This window comes from Passer domesticus, chromosome 9 (assembly GCF_036417665.1).
Source record: "Passer domesticus isolate bPasDom1 chromosome 9, bPasDom1.hap1, whole genome shotgun sequence".
Lineage (NCBI taxonomy): Eukaryota > Metazoa > Chordata > Aves > Passeriformes > Passeridae > Passer > Passer domesticus.
Window position 1 is genome coordinate 29690040 of NC_087482.1, and position 20798 is coordinate 29710837.

General features: G+C 50.7%; 1 protein-coding gene across 2 annotated transcripts in view; it reads right to left on the reverse strand.

Moving 5' to 3' along the window:
- Nucleotides 1-20798, reverse strand: part of BSN (bassoon presynaptic cytomatrix protein) — an 88678-nt gene that overhangs the window by 27045 nt on the left and 40835 nt on the right. For both annotated transcript variants that reach the window (XM_064432313.1, XM_064432312.1), the window contains exon 3: nt 16367-17173. In XM_064432313.1, coding sequence (XP_064288383.1) covers nt 16367-17173 — 807 coding nt within the window. The remainder of the gene's footprint in view (nt 1-16366; nt 17174-20798) is intronic.

Below are 20798 nucleotides of genomic sequence, written 5' to 3' on the forward strand. Positions count from 1 at the left end.
CAAATACACTACTCTGTGTGTTTTTCCAACAGAATGGAAGAAAATCCAAGAAAAGCTAAGTTTATCAGAGGAGTCTTATTTAACCAAAACCTTCTTTTTTCATAGGCACTAGTGTTGACTAAAATATCCAGCCATACAACTAGCAATTTGCTGCATCTGATAAAAGCAGATTCAAGCTGTCTGATTGCTCTGTTTTAAATTGCAGAGAGCCCCAAGTGTCTATCAGACACTCATTTCCAAACCAGAAGAAAATCAGCATCTCGCGAAGCTTTGGCTTCCTTCCCCTAGGAGCTGCTTCCTCTGTCCCCTCACCCCAGCAGCAAACTGGGTTTGAACCTCTTTCATGATGACAAGAGATCATTTCAAAGTAGGCTGGAGAGCATCAGTGGTATGGCTTGGAAGCTGAGGACATCACAAGCCAATATCCTGCAGTACCTGCACATAAAGCTTTCCAAGCTTTAAAAGTAGTTATATTTTTAATATTATCCCAAGAGACAACCCTGTGTTGGCAGAGACCAAAACCCCCACATGGAGGTGACTGAGGGTAGTCAGGGCTGCACTGCTAAGAGCCACCAAACGCCTTTTCCCATGGTCCTTCCATGGGGAGCAGATGCACCACTGGAGGAGACAGCTGCATCCCTGAATTTTGCCCTGAAATGCATGTGTGCCTAGAGGACTGGGTGCTTTGGTTTCTGTGGGCAGTGCTGCTTGACCCCATTGAACAACTGCTGCTTCAAAAAAGCCCATGCACCTCGCTCCAGGCTTCAGGGCTGTGAGTCCTAATTCCATCAGCAGAAATATTTTAATTAAATGAACTACCTTTATGGAATAAATCAAGTGATAAGCTTGAAAAATTAACTCCCATAATCTTTCATGCTGCCGTGCAGGTCAATAAACTATTACACTAAAAGGCTGGGAAACGTTCTAGAAACATGAGTTGTTACAATGGAGATGGATGAGCCATTTTACTTCCCAAATTATACACAGCAGCATCCTTCCACACTCATGCCTTGCACACCCTCTCCATGCCCTCACCTGTTGCCCATGGCAGAGTTGGAGTGGCAGGGCCAGCATCTCCCACCTGCTTGGGGCACAGCTCCCAACCATCCTCCCCAGGAACATCCCTTCCTCACCATCTGGCCTCATCTTGAGTGTTTCCTGACTCCTTCCAGCCCAATTTTGGGCACTTTGATGGAGTCAGGAATCATGAGCTGCCTACAGAGGGATAATGTGTCTTGGTGGGGCCAATTCAGTTTTCATCATCTTCAGAACTTATTTTAAACTTAAGAGTCTTTTGAAAACCACCTAATTTTAATTTGAATCTCTGTTAGGAATAGCTGTTAGCCCCCAGCTGGCATGTGGAGATTTGATGGTGACCCTGACCTGGATGGATGCTCCCATCAGCAGTGCCCAGTCTCTCTGGAGCCAGGAGGTGGGAACTGCCTACAGCTGCTGGGGTGGAAGAGCTGTCATTTTCCATCTCGAGAGTAAATGCAGCAAGAATGAAGCTGAGAAGCCAAAATGAAATGAAATGGTGAAGTTCACATAAAATGGTTGCTTAAAAACATTTAGAAAATCATATGAATCACATATTTACTCAATTTAATATGATCTGTGAAGGCATTTCTTTCCCCAGCTGCCCTTTCTGCAGACAGACAGATGCCTGTGGGACTTTGTGGCTCCTGAAGCCACAAGAGGAACCACCTCACCTAAACCCTTTAAGTAATTGAAGAAGCTCCACTTTAAGAGTAGTTCGGGGCCACTGCAGAAACCTGCTCCTCTAAAGGTTGGCACCACTCCCCTGACTTCCAGCCTAAAGAAAAACCCAGATTTGTTAAAAATACTTCTGCCTTGCTCCTCTTCTCCTCATGTCCTATTTGCTCTCGGCAAACAGATGACTGTTGGTCATACTTAACAGCTCTGAATAAACCAGGGAATTATGTAAAGAGGGGAATTTCACAGCTCCTTGGCAGAGCCATGCGGGTGTTTGTTCCCAGCAGCAGTGGGATCAGCTCCCTCACCGGGCTGGTGCTCAGCCAAGCACATCTGAGGATCCAGCCCCACAGCCTGGACCCTGCCGGCTGGGACAGAGCCCACACCTGCAGAGCCACGGGCAACCCACACCACCAACCTGTTCTTGTATCCATAGCCATCCTTTGTGGGGTTATTCCCAAACCAAATACCTGTAGGGTTGCTTTTTGTTTTCTTTGAGAATATTTTGTCTCTGTGTCAACCAAACCCCTCTGAAATCAATGCTTACTGCTTCCACAGGCTCGGGAACCAGGTGCTCTTTGAGCTCCAAACAATTAAAATATCCTAACCAAAAGAAAGCCCTAAAACAGCCCTTCATGTCAGAGCTCAGAGCCTGCTACTTATCTCCCAGTCATGACACAAATAATGGCTGAAGGCTGCTAGCTGTGGCATGGGACAATACAAAGCATTCAGTGATCCCATCTCAAAATCCCAAAACAGATCTCTGAAATTAAGAAATCCCTCTTATTGCTCCCAAAGGTGTCTCCAATTCCCCCAAACCCTCCCTTTGAGTTCCAGTGTTTTACTGTACTCACTCTTCCAGTATCCCTTGGCAATGGGAGGTCTCTGGGCTAAGTGTGCAAAATATTTTCTCTCCACATCCCCACCTCACCTTTCTTCTGGATTTTGTGCTGTGAGAAACACAAAAGCAGACAAAGGATTGTGCTCTGTCTGTTAGGACACGGAGTGACTCCCTGTGCTGGGTATTCACATTTTTGGTGCAAAGAGGCCCCCAGAAAATCTACCTTTGAGGCTTTTCATCATCGCAGGGAAAAGGGTGGTGGAGGTGGTGCTGTATCTATTTCCTTCCAGTAACTCCTTCACAAGGAAATCACTGGAGAGGGATGAGAGCAGCATGAAGGACTTGGACCGTTCTCCAGAGACTTTAGGTCTCCTAATGTAGGGTTTATTTCACTTAAACTGCGTAAAATTTGGGCATCCAGTGTCAGCAAGTCACCATCTGCCCCAGGTGGGAGATGAGCATCTCCAGGATGAGAAGCCAAATCCCTTGCAAGGCATCATCACCCTGAGTGGGTACCACTCTTCCCATCAACTTGGAGAAACAAACCTGAAAGTGGGGAGGGGGGCAGATAAAGCTCCCTTCCACTCCCAGAGGCCACAGCACGGCCAGCAGAGGGTCCCTGTGCCAGCAGGCTGGGCAGAGCAGAGGCTCCCTGAGCACAGCACCGCTCACCCGCAGCACGCTGCCTTATTTTAGCAGGCAGAGCAGATGGCAGTGGGAAGATGAGGAGGCAAAGCAGCAGTGAAGAGAACACTTTGGAAATAAAGCTCTGCTGAGGGGGTCTGGTGCATTTTGATGGTTGTAGCCAGACTGAGCTTTGAGGCAGCTCAAGGCTTCGCTGGTGGGGGACCTATAGCCATGGAGAGGAGAGACAGGGAAAAGCCTCCCTGGTTCCCAAATACTGCTTGGCACAGACAGGGACAGCTGGCGCTGGCTCAGCACGGCCTCAGTGAGGCAGAAACTGCATTGAAATAATCCTCAGCAAAGGAGGCAGAGCCCTTGCAGAGGCTTCCAGCCCTGGCGAGAGGGTGCTTGGGCTCCACTGGCTCCTGCCCACGGGGCTGGGGGAAGCTGGGACTGCTCCCTTCCCCTGTATCACCATGGATTTTTGCGGGGCTGAGCCTGAACAGCTCTCAGGGCTGGATTTTCCCTGCCTTAAACACGGAGGATGCTCTGCAGAGCACCCTGGGCTTTGCACCTCTCTGAGTCTCTGCAGAGCTGGGGGCCATGGCAGCAGCACCCAGGGACCAGTCCAGCACTGAGCCTGGACTGCAGGCTGTGCTGGGCGAGATGGTTTGCTCACAGCTGCCCTGTGCCACCTGCCAGCACAGCCCCCCTGCCCCAGAGGCTGAACCCCACAGCACAGCAGCTGGGCTGCCCAGAGACACCATCCATGGGACAAGAGCCGTGACATCCCAGCCTCCTCCTGTCCCCTTCACCTGGCACACCCACTGTGACAGCTGCAGTAACCACAGCTGTGTGCCCCAGATCCCTGTGCCTCCATCCAACACACAAAATGTAACTACAGCAGCTGCACCTTTCAAATTGTTTCTCTTCCAAACACCCCAGAAAGTTGTTTAAGTTGCAAAGTATTACCTGGGGCTTTCTCATCAGATCTTAATTAGCTGAAACGATTTGCTTTGTTGGGGAATTGCTTCCAGGAGCTCCTAAAGAGCTTTAAAATCAGCTCTAGGAACAGCCTCAGAAGGGAAATGCATTTCAGCCAGGTAGCAAGTCCAGCAGTGGGCTACACCTCTGCCCACCCCCATCCCAGCAAATTCTATTCTGCCACACAAAGAACTGAAGCAATTTTTAAGACAAAGTTTGATATTTCCTTCTGCTGGTGCAGGAGGCTCTCCTGGCTGAGCTTCTCAAGCTGCTGTTTTCAGGCTGGGGGCACATGTAATTCCTGGATTCCTGGCATTGTCCTCGCTGGGAATTCCAGCTCCCTGCTGCTCTCAGTGCACCTGTGCTTGGCTATAAGAACTATAAACCAACCACCATTCAGTTTGCAAACAACAATTTAACAACCAGTGTTAAATCCAAGGAGGATGTTTTTCTTCAAAGAGAAGGTGCCAGCATTCCTGTTAATGGGCTGCTTACTTATAACAGCTCATTTTGTGTACTGCCTAGAAGATCTCACTTCTCTAGGTGCCATTTGAAGCAACATATTTAGAAACTCTTGGCAGAGTACAAAGTAATAAATAATTTTGGATGTCCTTTTGCTAGAGGGCAGGCACATGAATTCCTACTCAGTTTCCTGAGGGTGTGGCTACACTCCCACTTTAAACTATGTCCCATTTCTTATACATTTTCTTATGCCTGGCCTGGATTGCCTTCAAAATTTGGAGAATTTTACATTAATATTGTTTGGGTGGCAGAGCAGCCACTTGCAGGGACCCTGTGTCATCACCCCCAGTGCTGGAGGTGATCAGTCCCAAACAGACGCTGGCATTCCCTCTGGGAGATCAGAGAATCCTAGAACAATTTGAGTTGGAAGGGACATTCAAGATCATCTACTTCCATCCCCCTGCCATGGACAGGGACACCTTCCACTAGACCTGGCTATTCCAAGCCCCATCCAGACTGTCTTGAACACTTCCAGGGATAGGGAATGTCCAGGACAGCTTCTCTGGGCAACCTGTGCCAGGGCCTCACCATCCTCACAGCAGAGAGAAATTCAGTTTGCACTGGAGCAATCAACATCCTTAGGAAGCAGGCAAGCCCCTGGAGACACTGGAGCCCTTGCTGGCCCAGCCTCTGGCACTCTCCTTAGCTTTGGCAGTTTCTCGAGGGACATTCCCTAAAAATTCCCCATTTTCTCAGGGAATTATCACACATTTGATGGAGCATTTTATCCCCAGTGGCTTCTATATATTGCCTATGCTTTCTAAATATTGCAAGGTGAACACACAAGGGAAGGAAAAGCAGAAGGCCAAGCTCTGGAAATGCCTTTCCACCGGAGCAGGAAAGGGATAAAAATCGAAGGAAAGGAGTGCAATCACTGCTGGATCAAGCATAAGCATCTCTGTTAATGCCCTGGCTTCCAATTACAATCACTTACGTTAATAATGGCACCTCCTGGCTAATCCCTCCTACACTCCCAGTCGTTGGAAAGGAGATAGTTTACAGCCTTGTGTGAAGAAAGAGACTAGGGAAGCACTGGGGCTTTTAAGGAATCCTGTCTCACCACCAAGGAAGCTGCAGCATGGCTTCTGTCTGCCCAGTGGAGCAGCTGCTCTTAGGAACAAAATAACAGGGACACATAGGAAAACGAAGCAGTTTTAGATGAAATGACAGGGGCAGGGATGATGATCTGTGCTGAATGGGTTGACAGAGGGCCAGGAAATGAACAGGGAGTAGAAAATGGAAAGACATGTCATCCCTTCTTCTGCTCTGTGGAGAAAATGCAGCTGGAGGAAGCCAGGGCTCACAAGGTCCTGTGGCAAGGTTTTTAAGTGGGTAAGATGCAGATGAACTCCCTGGAGGGGGTCAAAGTGCCTGTAAAGGTTTGGTACCCAACTCCTCCTCATGTCAGGATGTGGGTCCCCAGAAGCCACGCAAGAATTTCCCCTGGGAGAATAGAAAATTAGTATAAATAAACTTATTTCTAGCATCTGGGACTTTGCCACCCAGCACGTGCCCTGGGGTGCCACATGGGGACCCACCTTCAGTGAGTGTCTCACACCTCCAGAAGACAAACTGTCCCTGTGAAACATTTTCCTCTCAACTTCCATGGCAAATGTCAACCAAAAAGGCATTCAGTCATGTGTTTCCACTCAGTCCCTGACCCCTGTGACAGAAAAATCATTGGAAAGATGGCTGTGAGGTGGCCACAGGCCACACTAACAGCTCCACCACCGAGACTGAGAACCACTACACATTACTGGGTAATGTAAGAATGAAACGTTGCTCAAAATATCCATTCAGAGACCTTCTCAGGCTCAGAGCCTCGGCATGCTTCAAAGAATGAGCTTGCTTTCATTTTCTATTTCACTTTGGTGTTTATTTTTGCTTCAGGCTGGTGCCATGCACCTTCCCCAGCTCATCAGCCCAGTAACCAGGCCAGGGGGAGGAGGAAGGAGCAGCTCCTTAGTGCACCTCCCTGCTCCATTCAGCTTTCTGCCTTTTCACATGCTGTGAGGTTTTGTGCTTTGAAATAAGAGGCTGAAGCACCCTGCTCACAGTGCTTCTCCTCAGTGCTGCCCAGCAGAGAATGGCTGCATGCAGGGAGGGCTGCACTGGAGCCCAGCTGAGCCCTGGGCACTGCAGCACTGCAGCACCCCGATTCCCCTGGCAGCATTAATTATGCAAAGCCTCCCTCTCCACCACAGAGCCAGGCTTTGTTTCACAGGAGAACACACTGCAAAGCAGGGAAACTTGAGGAGAGGGATGATGGTGAGGGCCCAGGTCCCATCCCACATCTCCTGGCAGTGCCACCTGACAGGACAAGCTTGTGTCCCTCCAGCAAAGCCCCACCAGCCACCTGATCACCCCTGCCCATGGCAGGGGGACTGGAACCAGATGGGCTTTAAGATCCCTTCCCACCCAAACCTTCAGTGCTCCTGTGATTTAATGGAGGAAGAGCAGGAACACCCAGCTGGCCACCTCCTGAGCAGTAATTTTTAAGCTCACCAACAATGCCATTTCTTTCCATAGAAGTAAATGTCATTTCTTCCCCTGCCCAGCAGTGTTTTCTCAAACAGCCAGTGCACTCCCTGGGAGATGGGATCTTAGTCCTTACCTTGCATGGCTCACCCCAGCACACGTGTACTTGGGGAACCAGGGCATCCCAGCACACAGCAAGGCTGAATCCTGAGCTACATGGTGTGTGGAACTGCTAAACCAGGGTGAACCCCTGCACTGGCTGAGTTGTAGATACCACAAGGTGTCTTTCAGGTCCTGCTGATCCTTACAGAAGGACACAGCCTTCAATAGCACACACTCTGATAAAGGCCTGGACTTTTGTCAGCAGCACAGCACCAGTGTCCTTCCAGTGCCCACGCTGCCCATGTGGGCGTGTCCTGCCCATGGACTTTACCAGCACAGTTTGGATGTGGCAGGAAAGGAACCAACAGAAGAGCCTGGCCTGAGCTAGCAAACCCCATCCCCAACAATCACATCCCATCATCAGCATTCCCACTGGATTCTTTCCCAGCATGGCCACATGCTTCACCACTGGCAGCCCCTCTCCTTGCTCTCATTTTGTTCCAGGGACCTTTAAGATCCTAAAGTCTGCAGGATACAACTGCAAAATGCCACTGGGCTCAACAGGAAAAACAATGGTGCTTTGGTAAGTGGATCAACACCAGCACACTCAGTCTGAGATGCTCCCATCTCAGCTGGAAAATTGAGCATCTCCACTGCAACCCAGCCCTAAAGCTGTCTCCTCCTCAGCCCACTCAGAAATCCACTGTTACAAAGCCAATTAAACGCTCGATTAAGTGTCCCAACATGTTCCCAAATAAAGCACTAACATGGCATGTTATTAAAAAAATAGAAAGAAGAAAGACCCAGGTTGTATAATGGTCTGTGAGCCCATCAGGATAAGCTGTGACTGCTCACAGGGGTGGAAATAGGAGCTGAACAGCCAAATCCTCTCACCATCTCCCACTAAAAGAGCTGTTTCTCTGTCTGCCCATCACAGCTTTAGACCAAGACTCTGTTTTAGGTGGTCCCACCATCCTCATCATCTGCTGCTGGTACCTGCTCAGGGACCAGCAGCCCCCACAGTGCTCCCTCAGAGCATGCTGCTCCAAAGGATCCCTCCAATCCAACTCCCCCACACCTTTTGCCTTTGTAAGAGCAGTGTCTACCTCCACCAGCAGCTCCTGCTGTGGGTAAGGGAGAGCTCTAGGACACAGAAGCCCCCACACTCCATGAAGCAGCCTGGACTCAGGGGCCAGTGGAGCCATCTCCTAAAGCTGACCATCACAAACATGATCCAAGTGTGATCCAAACCCCTCTGATCCAAGAACTTTGTCTCCCAGGGTAGAGATGGCAATAACCTCCTGATGCTGGGTACTGCACTGGGGACTGATTCTGAGCTTGTTCAGACACTCATTGCTCAATGCAAGGCACAGCAGGAGCAGGAATGAGTGTCCAGGCTGTCCCCATTCCCCTGAGAGCTCCGTGCCTCCTCTGTACCATTGCCCTCCTCTTCCCCTGCCTCCCTCCATCACCTCCTGCTCTTTGCTGCACCTGGCACAGCGTTAGGAGGTGACACAGGAACCCCCTCACTGTTCCCCATGCCAGCTGTGCCTGAGTGAGGTGCCCACTGAGGTGTGAGGGGACTCATCTGGGGAGCCAGGGGGACATCTCTGGGCTGGTGCTGCAGTGGACAGCAGTGATTCTGCCCAAAGCAGCAGAGAGGCACCAGGCTCCTCGAGGCACAGAGCTGCAGGGCTGCCCCCCCAGAATGGCTGCTGGCTCTGACTTGAACAGCAAAGGCAGAAAACCCTGTGCTAGAACCAGGTGACCTGAATTTTGTGAATGAACTGGATTTTTTTGCTCTCCAGTACATATATATATATGAAACCCTTTCTGATATCTATAAAACACTATGTCAGCTTTAGCCTGTCCTGCTTCCTCTCTGTGCTTCCACTTTGCCTATTTCTGCTGCCTTCAGCCTTTCATGTGCACAACAGTAGCTCTTTTCAAAGCTCCTCAAGGTCAAGAAAATCCCTAACAGGGTGAATTAGGGCAGTTATTGATCTTCTCTCAGCCTTTCCCGGAGCTGTTCCAAACTGTGAAACCTCAGTCGGGTGATGGAAAGTTACTCAGGCCCTTCCCATGTGGGTGAATTTTAATATTCATGGCACCCAACTGGAGAGAATATCCAATGCCCTTGCAGTGATGGCCCTGCACGTCTGTGTCCATGTCCCTGCTGCAAGGTCACTGTCCCTGTCTGTCTGCTCGAGGATGGCTTGAGTGACTTTCTGAAGGATGAGTCTGTGGAAGTTTCATGGACAGAATACCATCACCCCTGAGCAGCAGATCTGCAATACCTACCAAAAGAAGCATCTGCTGGGAAAAGCTGTCAAAGCTTAGCTGGGGAGAACTGCCATGAAGATCTAGTCATGTTATATGGGCAAAAAGCATTTCCCCAAATTTTTCCTTGTCACTTTCTAGGAAACCATAATCAATATCACCAGGATGAAATTTCACCACCAATTAAAGCAGAACCCACAGAGAGGTGGTGGCTCCGAGAACTCTTACAGATATTGAGAAGGACATCTGCAGTTGAGACTCAGGTGTCACATCTGCCCTGCTGCCACCTCACCTCCAGCACCACGGCCTGGCCCAGGAGCAATACTGACCTCCCTAAAGCCAAAGGCTGCCTGTTGTAAGCCCAAATCTTTTGACTGCCCGAGCCACAGTGAGCACTCAGGCTTTGATCCTGACATATCCTCTGACTTCCCAGCAAGACAGCTCTGGAGACACCTTGGCATGCTGGCCCTAGCAGCTTGCTAGCCCAGGAGCACAGCAATACAACAGGCAGCAGCTCCAAGTCCTAGGGCACAGCAAATGTGCTCTGGAAAACCAGCCTGGCATCGGGCAAGCATCGTTCACTTCAAATATATCTTCATTTAAAAGGCAGAAATCCCCTGCTTTGCTCAGCCACCGTCGCTCCTCTCAAAATATTGTTCAGTTTTATGAACCATTGAAAACAATCTGCAGTGTGGGCAGGGTTGCCTCAGAAGTATCAATCAGCAGGGTCCACATACAGCTGACATTTGTCCCTTAATAATATAATTGCAGCTAAAACAAGACAGGAACCTGGAGCTCTGGGCTTTTTTACTGATTAAAGAAAGGAACAGCAGTTCTTTAGATAATTTTAAAGTGGCCAGAAGCTGAGAGCAGGCACAGCAAGGCAAACCCCAGTGTGTGGAGCAGCCCCAGAACCTCCAAAAACACAACCAGCAGAAGAGCCAGCAGCAGACACAGAGCCAACATCGAATGGGGTTCTGCAGGAAATCCAGCAGTGAGGTCCAGCACAGAAACATGGATTGCCCGAGTGGACCACCCACAGATGCTCCTCATCACCCATCAGTGGGGACCCCACTCTTAATTCAGCTTGTCTGCAAGGCTACAGTGACCCCAGCCCCACTCCAGCCCCTGTGTCTGCAGGAGGAGCTGCTGGGGAGCCCAGCGCTGCCCAGCCCAGCAGCAGGAACCAGCTTAATTACAGCAGGTTCAGCAGCACAGAAAACTCCTGAGTCACAGCGAGCTGTTAATTACCAGCCTTTAACAGGATTTGAGGGCTCAGGCCAGCGAAACCACCTTCCTCTCGTGCAGAGCTACTATGCAGAGCTCTCAGTTTGACTTAAGTTTATGTGACTGACCCAAATATTCATACCCTCAGGGCTGGGGTATTGTTTAAAATCATGATTTCTGCACAAAAGTCTAGGAGAAACCCAGCAATTGCTGCATCCCTGCATCTCTGGCTACCTCTTTCTCCTGCAGAAAACTCCAGGGTCCAACCCCCTGCTCACCTTTCAAGAGTGGCACTTTGCTCTTCCTCTTGTCCCTGGAAAGGGGACTGGGCCATCCTAGCTCCAGGGTCATCTGAGCTCTAGGGACACTGCCAAGCTGTCATTGCAGGACACTCGACTTAGGGAAAACAGCCTCAAAAGGGTGACTGACAACAGCTGCTCCCTGCTCCATCAGGAGCTGCAGAACATGTCCCTGCTGCCCTTTGAGCCTGGTAGGAACAGCAGGGCAATAACAGCATCTGGATTCCTATGGAAAAGTGATGCCTAAAGACTTTAAGCCTGCTTGTCACCCACCCTCCCTGTCACCCTACGGAAAGCATTCCTGATCATCCCATGAAGGACATCGAGATGGAGAGCTGCTGGATCCCCGGCACAGACACCTGCGCTCCAGAGGGCAGGAGGTTGCTCTTAAGGCACATACATCCTGCTTTTCTGCCTTGGAAGGAGGGGGGAACGGCCCCAGACGCCAGACCGGAGCTGGAATTTCCCCCCAGGACAGTGCTGAGCTGGAGGCTCTCTTAACCCCGCTAATCCTCTTTGCTTAGGAGCTAATTACATTCCCAGCGAGAGCAGGACCCTTGGGAAGGGGGCAGGGAGGCACAGTCCGGAGTTGAACACAGGCTGCTGGCTGTCGGTCCCCGGCAGTGAGGGCAGTGAGGCAGGAGCCCGCCGCTCCTCCCCGCTCCCTTTTTAAGCTCTTCTCCGAAACGGATGTGCCGACACTGAAATAATTTTGGCACAAAACCTTTCCTCGGCTCTCCTTCTCTAACCCATCCTCCGGCTGCCGGCAGTGACGCCCTGTTCTGCACCAAGGCTGATCTCACGGAGCTTTTTCCCTCTCCCGAAGTCCGTTTTGCCAGGCATTCCTCCCCGCAGCCGGGCGCAGGAGCTGCCGCGGCTGCTGCCGCAAGTAGGGCAGATCAGCCCATCCTCAGCATCAGCAGCTCCAACCCGAGCAGGGCAGCAGCCCACCCCGGCGAGCTGTTCTGCTCAGGGAACAATTTTATGCAGCAGGAGCTCTTGGATTGTGATGAAAAGAGAGGTCTGGGGCTTTCCAGGCAGTATTCGATACAGTGATCACAAGCTCCTTGCAAGAAATCCATCTGAACGGGCTGGTTTGTACCTGGCTGCAGGTGCAAGGGGAGCAGCAGAAGGGGAACATGTCCCTTGAAGGGCTCAAGCAAACGCTGCTCCTGCATCCTGTGATACCACATCCAGGATAATCACAGAATCCCAGATTTGAAGGGACCTTAAAGCTCATTCCACCCCCCTGTCATGAGCAGGGACACCATCCACTGGACCAGGTTACTCAAAGCCCTGTCCTAGCCTCGAGCACTTCCAGGGATGGGAAGTCCACAGCTTCCCTGGGAAACCTGTTCCTGTGTCTCACCAACATATGATAGGCATATACTATATTATATATGCATATAATGCATGTAATAAGGAGCCCAAGAGCATCAACTGGTGAGATCAGACAGGGCAATGCAGCAGCACCACCTAAGACAACAGAAGTGTTATAAAAGGGCTATTTTTACAATGCATGGGGAAATCAAAGGGAAAAAAAAGCAGTTTTAGCACTTGGATGGGATACAGTGAGTACCACAAATCAGTAAGAGGACCCTCCTGAGGGTCAGGTGCCCATTGGAGGTCACAGCCTGGCACCTGGGAATCAGCAGTGTTCTGCAGTGAAACTTGTCACTGCTCCTGTTTCAGCCTGGTTAATTAGGCAAAGGGGCATCCTGCCATGTTTATTTAGTAACACAACATGCATAGTTCATTTGTTCCTTAATACAAAACCCCTGGAGTCAATTGGGGTCAACTGGGGTTACTGGGAGAACATCATGCCAGCACAAGGGCAATCACACTGCAAGCCAGCTCTTGCCAGATCACTTGTTCCCTCAGCAGACTCTGCCATAAACAGGAGAGATTTCCTACATCCCCACCAAAATGACCCAGCACTTGGTCTTCCTGCAACAGAAACCTCTTCCCTTCCTGCATGGCATTGGGCTGAGGCTGTAGGGAATTTGGGAGAGTCCCAAGTGTCATCTCTGGCTTGAGAACATCTCATAGTACTGCTCCCAGGATGCAGCTCCTGGAGGAGGTGTGAGGAGGTGGGAGGAGGCTCCAGGCACCTGTACTCCTGGTATTTCACGTAAACAACTTATTTAAAGCTGGGTAATATGTATTATGGCAAGCATGCAGAGGAAGTGGAAGTCAGGCACGCTTTTGGGATTCCTCTGCCGGTCACCCACAGCTTCCAGAGCCATGGGCCACCACAGTCCACACACTTCTCCTGGGATGTACTGCCAAAATGCCACCCTTGTCCCTAAACTCTTCACATGCCCTAGGCTTCCAGTTCTGACCATTGTCCCTAAACTCTTCACATGCCCTAGGCTTCCAGTTCTGACCATTGTCCCTAAACTCTTCACATGCCCTAGGCTTCCAGTTCTCACCAGCACCTTCTGGTCATTCCCACCAAGACCCAAAGGCAGAGGAAAGCCAGCCTTGCAGGCAGATCTTCTGGAAACTCTGGGCTCAGAGGCACAACCCAGCTTCTCATGAGCGGGATACTCTCGGAGCATCCTTCACCTGTGTAAGCATCAGTCTGCAGTGGAGCAAGGACAATGAGAGAAGCACAAGTTACCCTTTTCTTTGGTGGCTCAGCACCTATGCAGTTCAGCCAGTGAGTTCACAGAAAACCATCACTTTTAGTATTTTCTTCTCTTTTGGTAGGTTTGAGTGCACTTGGCTGAGCAGAGTGCTGGGGAGGAGGCAGCTCCTTGGATACCTCCCCAGGCAGCTGCAGAGGGTGGGAGGGGACGGCAGGGACACAGAGCCTCCGACTCCATCTTTAGATCAGGAGTGGGATGGGAATGAAAATACCATGGGTATAATAACACATCTTTTCAGGGAAATCAGGAGTTATAGGGGGTTGCAAATAGGGGCAACAGCCTTCCCCGCTTTCTGGAAGTGACAATACAATTTTTCTTGCAGGAAACACATTGTTTTAGCACTGTTTTATCCTTCTTCCAGAAAACCAGGCCACTGTGGGCCATGCCCTCTCCCTCCCTGTGGCTGATGCTTTTTGGGCCCAGGGTGAAGCCTTGCCCAGGCTCCAGGGGTGCATACAGAGCCTGCTGCCAATCTCACCCACAGTTCATGCTCCTCTGCACTTACCAGACTTGGGATCAAATCCCTCATTAGTTTTCACACAACTTCCAAGGGCAGCTTACAGCCAAGGTCCTAATTCATCAAGCAATTAATGGATCAAGCCTCACTACTTCAAAGACTGAGTTCTGGTATTTGCATGAACCTCAGGGCTTGGGACAAGCCCATGTGAGCTGCAGGCAAAAAGAGATCAGACCACAGAGCAATTTTCCCAGAAGATCAAGCAAACCTAAAGCCCAACCACATTAACAGACCTTGGAATGCTTTCCTTTCCTCAGAAAGTTTTTGTTAAAAACATCTACAGCACAAGTGTTGCACTTCTTCCTCAACTCTTATAAAAATAAATCTCATAAACCAACTCAACCATGCAGAGCTGGACAAAGGCTCAGTGTAAGAGGAAACAAAACCCATGACAGCACAAGGCCTGGGTAAGACCTTGCTGTGGGTCTTCTCTCTGTATGAAGGCTCCTAGCTGTTGCAGGGATGAGCTGCAGCAGGAAGCACTAAGAGGAGCATACATGCCAGGGTGGGTTTGCCCAAGGGTGTCCAAAGGCATTTGCTCAAGAGCTCTGGGAACCTGGGCAGAGTCCAGCCTTCAAAATCTGAAATTTAATCCCAGGTGTCAGCTAGTGACCCTGGAGACAAGGCTGAGGAGAGCTCACCTTTCCCTGGTACATGCAGAGATCACCATGTTACTGGCTACAACCCAAACCCAAATTAATTCTCTAATTAATTAATTAGCAGCCGGGTGCCAGCGAGCATTGAAGCCTTTTCACCAAGCCATGAGCTTTCTGAAGTCTGAGAACACATTGCTGCCCAGGGGCATGCCAACATGGGGTTCAGCCCTACCCAAAGAACAAACACTTGGACAGCTTTCCTCACTCAAGCCCCCGGGGCAGGGTGGAGGCAGTGGGGGAGCAACAGCAGGAGCAGAGCACTGGCACTGAAAACAGCTCTGTGTACACTGAGATGGCCACTTGGGGGTTTGCACCTCCACAGACATGCTGGGAAGGCATCTCCTCCACTGCCAACGTGACCACGAGCAGAGCAGCAGCAGCAGCAGCTTCAGGAAGAACAGAAAATTACTGGGTGTAATTGAAACTGCAGGGAGGAGCTAGGGACATAAAATGTAATTATCTGCCATGGAATGGATCCAAGATTAGCAATCCTACTTCTGGTCATTTCAAGTTCCCATTAACTTCTCCATGTGCTGATGTTACCAATTCTGTGGCTTAACTGTCTGTGAGATGCAGCACTTCCAGGAGCAAGCCCTGGGCCTCCACTGGTCAGGGTCTCAAATCACTTGTCCAGGAGGGGGTGAAGGGCCTGGAAGATGTCCCTCCCTAGTGTCCAAGGTGGAAGGGGTAGGGGGATGCTCCAGCTGAACCAGTTGCACCATTCTCCTCTCTAGGCACCAGTGGCTAGAATTGGCTGAGCTGCTTCTTGGGGCTTGGGAAGATGATCTATGTGGGCATCACAATTCAGACATTCTCAACTATAACAGGTAAGATTGGGTGGATTTCAGACCATCTCAGCTTCCGTTCTCCTCTCCTTGCACTCCATCTCAGCAGGCTGCAGAATTCACCATCCAATTCACACCATACAACACTGGGCATGCCCACATCCACCCTATTCACAGCCCATTCCATTGTCCTGCACCCAGGCTCCTCTTGCTGAGCCCCTGACACTTTCTTCCCCTGTATCATCTTCCTTGCATCCTCACCATTTGAGAATGCAGGAGCTGCAGAACATCCCGCACTGGCCTCATCTCCAGTCTGGCCAAGGCCTCCATCCACAGCCTCCAACAGGAGGAGGACGCTAGTTGGTGACTGGCACTTGCATGACCTCACCCTTGGACACCTTTGGGGAGCAGTGGGCACTGCTGGGGGTGCCCTTAACAACAGCCATGCCTTGTTTTGTTCCTTGCATGAAATCAGTGTACACACATGAAATCCATGTCTTTGCCAAGAGGTGAAGGACCATGGACTCCAGCCCTGCAGCTTGCCCCAGCAGGAAACTGGCTTCAGCAGTTTCTTAAAGGCTTTTTTATAGACCTTTGAAAGCAAGCACCCCATCTTTTCTCCATGTTAAGCAAGGAGAGAGCACACACCCTTGGATCAGAAGACACCCTCCCTGCCAGCCCCCTTACCTCCACGAGGTGAGGCGTGGGGTTGAAGCCGCACATGTTGCAGACCTGCTGCCGGCAGGTGGTGCAGGTGTTGTAGTTGGGGGGCTCACTGGAGCCCACGTTGATCTCCGCCTTGCAGAGGGGGCACAAGACCCTTGCTTTCGGCACTTCCTTTGGCTTGACACCCTGCTCCGGCTTGCCCGGCTTCGCCGCCGCCGCCGCACCAGCCCGGCCCTGCGCCCCCGGGGCTTTGGGCCCAGCCTCTTTGCTGGCGTCGCTGAAGACAATTTTTGGAGGCACTTTGCCAGGAGACGGCTGGCTCGGAGCAGGGGCCTCTGGCTGGACAGACATGAGCGTGCTGGCCTGGGTCAGGAGGGATGCCCCGAAGCCGAAGAGCTTCCCTGTGAGCCCCTCCTGGGGCTGCTCTGGTGCTCCAGCCCCCGGGGCCGGGGCAGCAGGCTTTGCCCCTGCATCTCCTGGCGTCTTTCTCTGCTCAGAGGGGGAAGGCTTGGCTTGCTGATGCTGCGGGGAGGGCCTGGCCTGATGCTGCGGGGAGGACCTGGCCGCCTCCTGAGGTTTTGGCTGTCCTTGGCCGTGCGGTTCCCTCTGCGGCGTTGTGGGCTGAGGTTTGGGTTGCTCTTGTGGCAGGGGCCGGGGGGCTGGCGGGGTCTTATCTGCAGCCGGGGGTTGCGGGTGCTTGGCTGGGGACTGGGAGGGGGATGGTGAAGGGGAGTGCAGCTGCTGCTGGCTCTTGGAGCGAGGAGCGGTGGTCATGTCCATCCCCAGCGCCCGCTGCATCTGGCAGTTCAAGCACAGCCATTCCTTCACCTGCGAGACAAGGAGAGGACGTGGGCAGTGAGTGATGGGCAGGTACAGCTGCCTGCAGGTAGCCCCAGCACACCCTTACCTCTCCCCAAACACACCCCACATAGCCACAGAAACCAGTCATCAGCCCCTGAAAAACATTTTGGTACCATGTTCTTGGCTAGCAGTACCTTGCAGTCAGGGCAAGCAGCCCCCATCTGTCACAGGTACCCACGGCACAGCATGCCGGCGTGAACGCCAGCTTTAATTAGCCTTGGTCTGCTTCCAAGGCTTCTGCTGTGAACTGACTGCTTGCCATGAGGCTCTGCCTCTCCTGGGGGAAGAGGGGCCTTTCCGAGGGCTCACAGCTCCACCAACTCCCCAAAGCCCATTTTCTCCCTCCTGCTTGGTGACCAGAGGTACCAAAGAGAATAGCCAAGGCCAAATGAGGAAACACCACTGTGCCATGCTCAGCGCTTCCCTGGGGCTAGCAGAGATGGATTTTCTGGGATCAGTGCAGTGGTTGTGATACTCCATCTCAAAATTTGGCTCTGGAATGCTCTAAGGGAGTGCAAAGAGTGCTGCTCCTTGCACAATGCACCTGCACTTCCAGGAAGGGAAGTGCAGGCTGGGGAGCAAAGGGTTAATTTTCACTCTCACCATGATGAACTTTTGCATGCAAATGAAAAATAGAACAGTTCCCTGGCTAAGTGGTGATAAACGAAAGACTTTCCCCACGAGAGATGTTCCCTGTGACACACTAATGTCTAAATTAAGTTAATTAAAGAGGCTGTAGAGCCTTTCCGTATGAGGAATCACCAGGATGCTCAGCAGCTACACAAGTATTAATATACAGCACAGTCAGCAGGACAGCCAGGTCTGCTTCCAAAAGTCTTCTCCAAGACAAGCAACTAAGGTGGCAAAAAGGACCAGAACATTCCCAAAAACCACAGCAGCCCCCAGGACAAGCAGACGCAGAGCTTGGCAGGAGCAGCACCCAACCTGGCCCTTGTGCTCTCTGGGGGCTGTACATCCCACAGGCCTGCACCCCCTGCCAAGGTGTGGATTTTCCTGCCTTTCATTCTGGGAGCCATCTCTTCATTCCAGTGTTACAGATCACCTCTAAGGCTCAGCTTAATCCCTGCTGCAGAGACATTAATCACCTTGCCAATCCCGCAGCTCCAGGTCTGCTTGGCCTTTTGGTCCTGCAGTTGGAGGCATGGGTGATTCATAACCTGGCCCCAGGATTTTTCCCCCTACACTCCAACCACACAAACAGGCACATTTCAACCTTTCTATGCTTGCAGTAGCTGCCTGCAGAGATGTAGGGTGTCATTGTAGGTCTCATGATGGGATATGATGACAAGTCCTCGAGAGGTGAGGCAGATAAGCCCTAAACCCCTCCTGACAAGTCCCCTCCCCAGAGGGGTTCTCATAAAGGCCAGCCTTCAAATAATGAAGTTGTAAAAACAGAGGAATTCAGATCAGCTAGGAAAGATGGTTGAAATTCATGGGGGGTGGATGAAAGCTCCACCTGCCCACCGCAGCCCTTCCCCTCTCCACCCAGCACACGCCGGGTGCCAAGGCTTGGCATTGCCTCCAGCAAAACTCTCCCCATCACCTTACAAGCCTGGCTGCACATCAGCTCTGTGCTTTTCCCAGACTCCCCTGTACTTGCTGAGCTCCCACGCCACTCTCTACACCAGCCTCCGCTCGAGTCCTTCACTTGGAGCCGAGGGAAAACAGCCTCAATTTTCCCCAGCAATTTTGTGCTACATTGTCGCTTCTCCAAGCTGTTCCAAAGGAGCCACATTATATTTAGTTCCTGAAAATAGTACTTTAATTTTTATAATTTCTTAGGGTCTTGCTGTTTCTCTTCTGACATCAAGAATTTCTTGCGTTATTTTTGCTTTCACACCCCCTGGAATTTTTTCCCACAGTTCTATTTCAAGAGAGTGTCTACCAAAATCCCATCAGCTTTGCCCACCATCCCCATCAGCTCAAATTAAGGGAGAACCAATCCTTTCTATTCAGGTTCTTGTTCCCAGGATGCAAGAAATTCAAATGTTCCCTCTCCACATAATCTCCTTACCCGCACTTTAAGACCCTTACTGAGGTGGAAAGTGGGGAAAGAGGAGATCCACTCCCTCCCTGTGCCACACAGAATCCCCCACTCTGCCCTTGGCCAAGGCTCCTCAGGAAAAGCTGGGCAGTGGGAGGTGCCTGGGGCCACAGGAGCTGTGTATGGCTCAGGGACAAGCCCACCAGGACCTCCCTCAGCTCAGGGCTGAAGAACAAGGAGATCATTGTAACTTTCTCACTTTTCACAACGAACCTACCACCCAGATAGGAAAAAGCCAGGGGGTGTTTTAGATGGGATAGGAGCATCCAATTGCCCTCGGTGACTTGGTGAGGAACTGCTGAGGAACATCTGTCCTGGGGAGCAGGAGAAAGCTGCAGGAAATGCAGTAGGGCATGAGCTCCCAGAGCAAGCATTTGAAATGTAAATTGAGTTGGGATTATCACAAATTGCCTGGCCGGCCTCCACTGATGCAACTGATGACACACCGTGTGGGTTACACAGATCAAAGACAACTTAAAGGATGCTGCAGGGAAGATAGCAGAGAGGAAGGGCTGAGTTGTCTTGCCAAAGATCCTTCCCCCAAGGAGGAGAAAGGAGAAGGGAAAAGCCTGGATGATAAAGAAATAGTAGAAAAAAATCATTCTTTTCATACTCTTTTCCCCTGTTTCTCTCTACTGTTTTATGGGCATCTTCCCTCTGCATGATGAATCTGCAAGCTAGAAGAGAAGCATTTAGAGGATAATAATGCAAATAATGAAATAATCCCATTCCATCTATTTCTGTGTCCTGTTTGCCCAGTTCTCCACCAAATCAGAAGTTTCAGGGTTTGGATTAGTAAAGATTTACACCCAGACTCTTCCTAGAAAGGATGGAGGTCCATCACTGGGTGGAGATGGAAGAGATGCTAATGAGACAGATATGATGGACATGCTGTAATCACTGTCCTGGAACATTTGGGAACAAGAAGGATTACACTCGTTATGAGGATGAAGCGTTTCCATCCTATTAGCAATTGAGAAGAACATTCAACAACATCTACCAGCACCAGAAGATATTTAAATTTGGCAGAACTGAATAATTTTGCATCCAAGAGCTCTAAGAGAACTAAGAAAACTGCTGCGCGCTGATGTTCATTTTTAAGAGGAAATTTTAGGAGGCTGGAAGAGTCTTCTGCTTGAAGAAGGCAAAGGTATGGCCTGCAGGGGACAGGGAGACAGACATCTGTCCAAGGCAGAAAACCAGTGCAGAGAACTGAAGGACACACAAATACATCCATCAACATGGGTTTAGGAAAAATAGGTCACAGCAAAGCAAACCTGATTTTATTCTCTGCACATCTGATATTAGTAATGCACAGAAGCAATATCCTTGATGTCCAAAAGGTGTTTTGACCTAGTATTGTTTGACATGCTGACAAAAATAAAAAGCACTATAGAATATGAATAGTGAATATGCTAAATGGATTTCAGACTGGTTACCTGGCTGAGCTGGGGGCAACAAGAATTCACCACTGCCAAGGTGTCATCATCTCACTATGGGCAGCACCACTCACACACAGTGGGTTTT